This window comes from Pseudophryne corroboree, chromosome 2, assembly GCF_028390025.1.
Source record: "Pseudophryne corroboree isolate aPseCor3 chromosome 2, aPseCor3.hap2, whole genome shotgun sequence".
Taxonomy (NCBI): Eukaryota; Metazoa; Chordata; class Amphibia; order Anura; family Myobatrachidae; genus Pseudophryne; species Pseudophryne corroboree.
The window spans coordinates 28,588,305-28,597,025 of record NC_086445.1 but is presented as its reverse complement, the minus strand read 5'-3'; the positions used below and the strand labels follow the sequence as shown (position 1 = coordinate 28,597,025).

General features: G+C 48.0%; 1 protein-coding gene across 2 annotated transcripts in view; it reads left to right on the top strand.

The window, feature by feature from the left end:
• XRRA1 (X-ray radiation resistance associated 1) overlaps nucleotides 1-8,721 on the top strand; it is a 152,973-nt gene that overhangs the window by 105,820 nt on the left and 38,432 nt on the right. For both annotated transcript variants that reach the window (XM_063950934.1, XM_063950937.1), the window contains 2 exons: nucleotides 5,773-5,891; nucleotides 6,114-6,380. In XM_063950934.1, coding sequence (XP_063807004.1) covers nucleotides 5,773-5,891; nucleotides 6,114-6,380 — 386 coding nt within the window. The remainder of the gene's footprint in view (nucleotides 1-5,772; nucleotides 5,892-6,113; nucleotides 6,381-8,721) is intronic.

Here is an 8,721-nt window from a genome sequence, read left to right as displayed (position 1 = left end):
ACCTGACACGCTGACTATCACATTACTGACCACTGTGCAGCCTGTACAGTATCTATAGTGTGACCTGACACGCTGACTATCACATTACTGACCACTGTGCAGCCTGTACAGTATCTATAGTGTGACCTGACACGCTGACTATCACATTACTGACCACTGTGCAGCCTGTACAGTATCTATAGTGTGACCTGACACGCTGACTATCACATTACTGACCACTGTGCAGCCTGTACAGTATCTATAGTGTGACCTGACACGCTGACTATCACATTACTGACCACTGTGCAGCCTGTACAGTATCTATAGTGTGACCTGACACGCTGACTATCACATTACTGACCACTGTGCAGCCTGTACAGTATCTATAGTGTGACCTGACACGCTGACTATCACATTACTGACCACTGTGCAGCCTGTACAGTATCTATAGTGTGACCTGACACGCTGACTATCACATTACTGACCACTGTGCAGCCTGTACAGTATCTATAGTGTGACCTGACACGCTGACTATCACATTACTGACCACTGTGCAGCCTGTACAGTATCTATAGTGTGACCTGACACGCTGACTATCACATTACTGACCACTGTGCAGCCTGTACAGTATCTATAGTGTCACCTGACACGCTGACTATCACATTACTGACCACTGTGCAGCCTGTACAGTATCTATAGTGTCACCTGACACGCTGACTATCACATTACTGACCACTGTGCAGCCTGTACAGTATCTATAGTGTGACCTGACACGCTGACTATCACATTACTGACCACTGTGCAGCCTGTACAGTATCTATAGTGTGACCTGACACGCTGACTATCACATTACTGACCACTGTGCAGCCTGTACAGTATCTATAGTGTGACCTGACACGCTGACTATCACATTACTGACCACTGTGCAGCCTGTACAGTATCTATAGTGTGACCTGACACGCTGACTATCACATTACTGACCACTGTGCAGCCTGTACAGTATCTATAGTGTGACCTGACACGCTGACTATCACATTACTGACCACTGTGCAGCCTGTACAGTATCTATAGTGTGACCTGACACGCTGACTATCACATTACTGACCACTGTGCAGCCTGTACAGTATCTATAGTGTGACCTGACACGCTGACTATCACATTACTGACCACTGTGCAGCCTGTACAGTATCTATAGTGTGACCTGACACGCTGACTATCACATTACTGACCACTGTGCAGCCTGTACAGTATCTATAGTGTGACCTGACACGCTGACTATCACATTACTGACCACTGTGCAGCCTGTACAGTATCTATAGTGTCACCTGACACGCTGACTATCACATTACTGACCACTGTGCAGCCTGTACAGTATCTATAGTGTCACCTGACACGCTGACTATCACATTACTGACCACTGTGCAGCCTGTACAGTATCTATAGTGTCACCTGACACGCTGACTATCACATTACTGACCACTGTGCAGCCTGTACAGTATCTATAGTGTGACCTGACACGCTGACTATCACATTACTGACCACTGTGCAGCCTGTACAGTATCTATAGTGTGACCTGACACGCTGACTATCACATTACTGACCACTGTGCAGCCTGTACAGTATCTATAGTGTCACCTGACACGCTGACTATCACATTACTGACCACTGTGCAGCCTGTACAGTATCTATAGTGTCACCTGACACGCTGACTATCACATTACTGACCACTGTGCAGCCTGTACAGTATCTATAGTGTAACCTGACACGCTGACTATCACATTACTGACCACTGTGCAGCCTGTACAGTATCTATAGTGTGACCTGACACGCTGACTATCACATTACTGACCACTGTGCAGCCTGTACAGTATCTATAGAGTCACCTGACACGCTGACTATCACATTACTGACCACTGTGCAGCCTGTACAGTATCTATAATGTGACCTGACACGCTGACTATCACATTACTGACCACTGTGCAGCCTGTACAGTATCTATAGTGTCACCTGACACGCTGACTATCACATTACTGACCACTGTGCAGCCTGTACAGTATCTATAGTGTCACCTGACACGCTGACTATCACATTACTGACCACTGTGCAGCCTGTACAGTATCTATAGTGTGACCTGACACGCTGACTATCACATTACTGACCACTGTGCAGCCTGTACAGTATCTATAGTGTAACCTGACACGCTGACTATCACATTACTGACCACTGTGCAGCCTGTACAGTATCTATAGTGTGACCTGACACGCTGACTATCACATTACTGACCACTGTGCAGCCTGTACAGTATCTATAGTGTAACCTGACACGCTGACTATCACATTACTGACCACTGTGCAGCCTGTACAGTATCTATAGTGTCACCTGACACGCTGACTATCACATTACTGACCTCTGTGCAGCCTGTACAGTATCTATAGTGTCACCTGACACGCTGACTATCACATTACTGACCACTGTGCAGCCTGTACAGTATCTATAGTGTAACCTGACACGCTGACTATCACATTACTGACCACTGTGCAGCCTGTACAGTATCTATAGTGTCACCTGACACGCTGACTATCACATTACTGACCACTGTGCAGCCTGTACAGTATCTATAGTGTTATCTGACACGCTGACTATCACATTACTGACCACTGTGCAGCCTGTACAGTATCTATAGTGTGACCTGACACGCTGACTATCACATTACTGACCACTGTGCAGCCTGTACAGTATCTATAGTGTGATCTGACACGCTGACTATCACATTACTGACCACTGTGCAGCCTGTACAGTATCTATAGTGTCACCTGACACGCTGACTATCACATTACTGACCACTGTGCAGCCTGTACAGTATCTATAGTGTGACCTGACACGCTGACTATCACATTACTGACCACTGTGCAGCCTGTACAGTATCTATAGTGTCAACTGACACGCTGACTATCACATTACTGACCACTGTGCAGCCTGTACAGTATCTATAGTGTCACCTGACACGCTGACTATCACATTACTGACCACTGTGCAGCCTGTGCAGTATCTATAGTGTCACCTGACACGCTGACTATCACATTACTGACCACTGTGCAGCCTGTGCAGTATCTATAGTGTGACCTGACACGCTGACTATCACATTACTGACCACTGTGCAGCCTGTACAGTATCTATAGTGTCACCTGAAACGCTGACTATCACATTACTGACCACTGTGCAGCCTGTACAGTATCTATAGTGTCACCTGACACGCTGACTATCACATTACTGACCACTGTGCAGCCTGTACAGTATCTATAGTGTAACCTGACACGCTGACTATCACATTACTGACCACTGTGCAGCCTGTACAGTATCTATAGTGTGATCTGACACGCTGACTATCACATTACTGACCACTGTGCAGCCTGTACAGTATCTATAGTGTCACCTGACACGCTGACTATCACATTACTGACCACTGTGCAGCCTGTACAGTATCTATAGTGTCACCTGACACGCTGACTATCACATTACTGACCACTGTGCAGCCTGTGCAGTATCTATAGTGTGACCTGACACGCTGACTATCACATTACTGACCACTGTGCAGCCTGTACAGTATCTATAGTGTCACCTGACACGCTGACTATCACATTACTGACCACTGTGCAGCCTGTACAGTATCTATAGTGTGACCTGACACGCTGACTATCACATTACTGACCACTGTGCAGCCTGTGCAGTATCTATAGTGTGACCTGACACGCTGACTATGACATTACTGACCACTGTGCAGCCTGTACAGTATCTATAGTGTCACCTGACACGCTGACTATCACATTACTGATCACTGTGCAGCCTGTACAGTATCTATAGTGTGACCTGACACGCTGACTATTACATTACTGACCACTGTGCAGCCTGTACAGTATCTATAGTGTGACCTGACACGCTGACTATCACATTACTGACCACTGTGCAGCCTGTACAGTATCTATAGTGTGACCTGACACGCTGACTATCACATTACTGACCACTGTGCAGCCTGTACAGTATCTATAGTGTGACCTGACACGCTGACTATCACATTACTGACCACTGTGCAGCCTGTACAGTATCTATAGTGTCAACTGACACGCTGACTATCACATTACTGACCACTGTGCAGCCTGTACAGTATCTATAGTGTGACCTGACACGCTGACTATCACATTACTGACCACTGTGCAGCCTGTGCAGTATCTATAGTGTGACCTGACACGCTGACTATCACATTACTGACCACTGTGCAGCCTGTACAGTATCTATAGTGTGACCTGACACGCTGACTATCACATTACTGACCACTGTGCAGCCTGTACAGTATCTATAGTGTAACCTGACACGCTGACTATCACATTACTGACCACTGTGCAGCCTGTACAGTATCTATAGTGTAACCTGACACGCTGACTATCACATTACTGACCACTGTGCAGCCTGTACAGTATCTATAGTGTAACCTGACACGCTGACTATCACATTACTGACCACTGTGCAGCCTGTACAGTATCTATAGTGTCACCTGACACGCTGACTATCACATTACTGACCACTGTGCAGCCTGTACAGTATCTATAGTGTGATCTGACACGCTGACTATCACATTACTGACCACTGTGCAGCCTGTACAGTATCTATAGTGTGACCTGACACGCTGACTATCACATTACTGACCACTGTGCAGCCTGTACAGTATCTATAGTGTGACCTGACACGCTGACTATCACATTACTGACCACTGTGCAGCCTGTACAGTATCTATAGTGTGACCTGACACGCTGACTATCACATTACTGACCACTGTGCAGCCTGTACAGTATCTATAGTGTGACCTGACACGCTGACTATCACATTACTGACCACTGTGCAGCCTGTACAGTATCTATAGTGTCAACTGACACGCTGACTATCACATTACTGACCACTGTGCAGCCTGTACAGTATCTATAGTGTGACCTGACACGCTGACTATCACATTACTGACCACTGTGCAGCCTGTACAGTATCTATAGTGTCACCTGACACGCTGACTATCACATTACTGACCACTGTGCAGCCTGTACAGTATCTATAGTGTGACCTGACACGCTGACTATCACATTACTGACCACTGTGCAGCCTGTACAGTATCTATAGTGTCAACTGACACGCTGACTATCACATTACTGACCACTGTGCAGCCTGTGCAGTATCTATAGTGTCACCTGACACGCTGACTATCACATTACTGACCACTGTGCAGCCTGTGCAGTATCTATAGTGTGACCTGACACGCTGACTATCACATTACTGACCACTGTGCAGCCTGTACAGTATCTATAGTGTGACCTGACACGCTGACTATCACATTACTGACCACTGTGCAGCCTGTACAGTATCTATAGTGTGACCTGACACGCTGACTATCACATTACTGACCACTGTGCAGCCTGTACAGTATCTATAGTGTGACCTGACACGCTGACTATCACATTACTGACCACTGTGCAGCCTGTACAGTATCTATAGTGTCACCTGACACGCTGACTATCACATTACTGACCACTGTGCAGCCTGTACAGTATCTATAGTGTCACCTGACACGCTGACTATCACATTACTGACCACTGTGCAGCCTGTACAGTATCTATAGTGTCACCTGACATGAATAATGTGTAGTATTTCCTCTGTATATTGTGCTGTGTGTTATATGACTGGTTTGTATATAAGTGTAAGATATATAACAGCAGGTGGTACAGTAATCCCTATTTTCCTGTTAATGAATAGGAGATCCGCCGTTACTCTGGAACTTCCTCCAACAGCGACTTGGTATCAAAATCATTCGTAAAAAATCAACGAGACACCATAAGCCTCATCTTATTATTCCTGTGACAGAAAAGAGGAAGGTGCGAGGCGTCCGGTAACTTATCCTGCTCTCCCTTTTGTTCCCTATAATACTGTGGAACCCGCAGTCTGGGCCTGAGCCACCGTCATTACTCTGAGCTACCGGTAGCGTTTAGTTGCTATGATTGGTTGTCTGTTGGCCCAGCCCCTCCCACTTCAGACTTGGACACGCGTGAGGTGTTGGACATGTGTTACATGTAGAAACAATTCCGTTTCTTTAACAGGTCAGAACACACGTTCCCAAAATCCCTAAGCAGCCGCTGATGCTAGAGCCTCCGTTACACCCGTTCCTGAGGCTGCCGTTTTACGAGAGTGATGTAATGGAGTCTGTGATGTCATCAACCCCTCTTCCTCCAATCAGAACCTCTTCAGCAGGACCGTGTGGCGCACCCATGGAGCAGAGTCCTGAATCGGTCGGCTCTTCAGAGACCTCGGAGAGGGAGATGAGCTTCTGCTCTGACCCCACCGTGGAGTCCGTCTTCATGACTCAGGTTTGTGCTGGAAACGTCTGGCTGGTTAATACTTTATTGCATGTAATATATATGTATATATTTACACTTCTGCCTTACAACTCCATTACATTATAAAGAAAATAATTGCTCTGGCTATTGTTATGTTCCTCTGTGTAATTTAATGTGGTGTAGTACACTCTTCAGCCTGCAGAGGTCACTATGGCAGTTGTCTGCAGAGATCAGATGGCTGGCTGTCTATGGATAGCGGTTCCCAAAGGCGGTCCTCAAGGCCCCCCATCGGTCCAGGTTTCAAATGTATCCGTGCTTTCGCCACAGGTGACTTAATTAGCACCTCAGTCAATTTGATTTAACCCTGTGTGCTGAGCCATGGCTATACCTAAAACCTGGACTGTTGGGGTGCCTTGAGGACCACGTTTGGGAACCTCTGAGCTAGGGTATAATTAACCCCCCTCCCCTCGCCCCCCCATATCCTTCCTCCCTCTGACAAATAGAACAGTGGAGACATTCACCCAAGACCCCCGCCACGCTTATATGCCTGGAGACCTTTCCCACATCTCAACAATAGGTTCTACCATCCTGTCTTGATTTCCCCCCATAGAGGTGAGGAGCAGGGTTAGCCTGTCATTATATAGGATACCAAACACAAGAATGATGTCAAAAATAGTTACCAGAAAACCTGCCCTTCCAGAGGAAGAAGCAAGTTACAGCTTTCTCCCAGTGACCCCTCTCCCAGTCTCCAGACCAGCAGGATCTCGGAGTTCCATGGATAAGCAGAAGGAAAATACAGATGTGTCCTCATACATCATTGCTGCGGTCATGCCAAGCAGCCCCTCAGTGCGCCAGGTCCTGTGAGACTAGCGTCGGACATATTTTTTGCAGAAAATGCGTCTTAGTCGCAGTGCCATGCGACCAGGATGCACCAGGAGACTGTGCTGATTACACGTCTGTAATTTGGGTGTACAGACGCATGCCTGAACGGAGCAACACTTGAATAGCTCCATCGGGTGCCATCTAGCGGCCGTCGGAGTGCGAAACACTTGAATTCCCCCCATAGATGTGCAGAGCAGTATTAGCTTTTTATTATATGGGATTTCTTCCATGCAGGCTGTTTTGTATGTTGCAGATTATTGCTCTAATACCACATTATGTCAGCGCTTCCTCAGTTATCTAGTGTGTCAGACACCAGAGGATCTTACTCCTTACCGGCAATATAAACAACAACAAAAAAACTTCCAGTAAAATGTTTCTTGCTGAGCTGACCCGCAGAGCGTCTCTCTGTGCTGCCTATAGACGGTGTTATATGGCTGACCCGCAGAGCGTCTCTCTGTGCTGCCTGTACACGGTGTAATATGGCTGACCCGCAGAGCGTCTCTGTGCTGCCTATAGACGGTGTTATATGGCTGACCCGCAGAGCGTCTCTCTGTGCTGCCTGTACACGGTGTAATATGGCTGACCCGCAGAGCGTCTCTGTGCTGCCTGTAGACGGTGTTATGTGGCTGACCCGCAGAGCATCTCTCTGTGCTGCCTGTAGACGGTGTTATATGGCTGACCCGCAGAGAGTCTCTGTGCTGCCTGTAGACGGTGCTATATGGCTGACCCGCAGAGCGTCTCTCTGCTGCCTGTAGACTGTGTTATATGGCTGACCCGCAGAGCGTCTCTGTGCTGCCTGTAGACAGTGTTATATGGCTGACCCGCAGAGCGTCTCTGTGCTGCCTGTAGACAGTGTTATATGGCTGACTCGCAGAGCGTCTCTGTGCTGCCTGTAGACTGTGTTATATGGCTGACCCGCAGAGCGTCTCTGTGCTGCCTGTAGACTGTGTTATATGGCTGACCCGCAGAGCGTCTCTGTGCTGCCTGTAGACGGTGTTATATGGCTGACCCGCAGAGCGTCTCTGTGCTGCCTATAGACGGTGTTATACGGCTGACCCGCAGAGCGTCTCTGTGCTGCCTGTAGACGTGTTATATGGCTGACCCGCAGAACGTCTCTGTGCTGCCTGTAGACGGTGTTATATGGCTGACCCGCAGAGCGTCTCTGTGCTGCCTGTAGACGGTGTTATATGGCTGACCCGCAGAACGTCTCTGTGCTGCCTGTAGACGGTGTTATATGGCTGACCCGCAGAGCGTCTCTGTGCTGCCTGTAGACGGTGTTATATGGCTGACCCGCAGAGCGTCTCTGTGCTGCCTGTAGACGGTGTTATATGGCTGACCCGCAGAGCGTCTCCGTGCTGCCTGTAGACGGTGTTATACGGCTGACCCGCAGAGCGTCTCTGTGCTGCCTGTAGACGGTGTTATACGGCTGACCCGCAGAGCGTCTCTGTGCTGCCTGTAGACGGTGTTATATGGCTGACCCGCAGAGTGT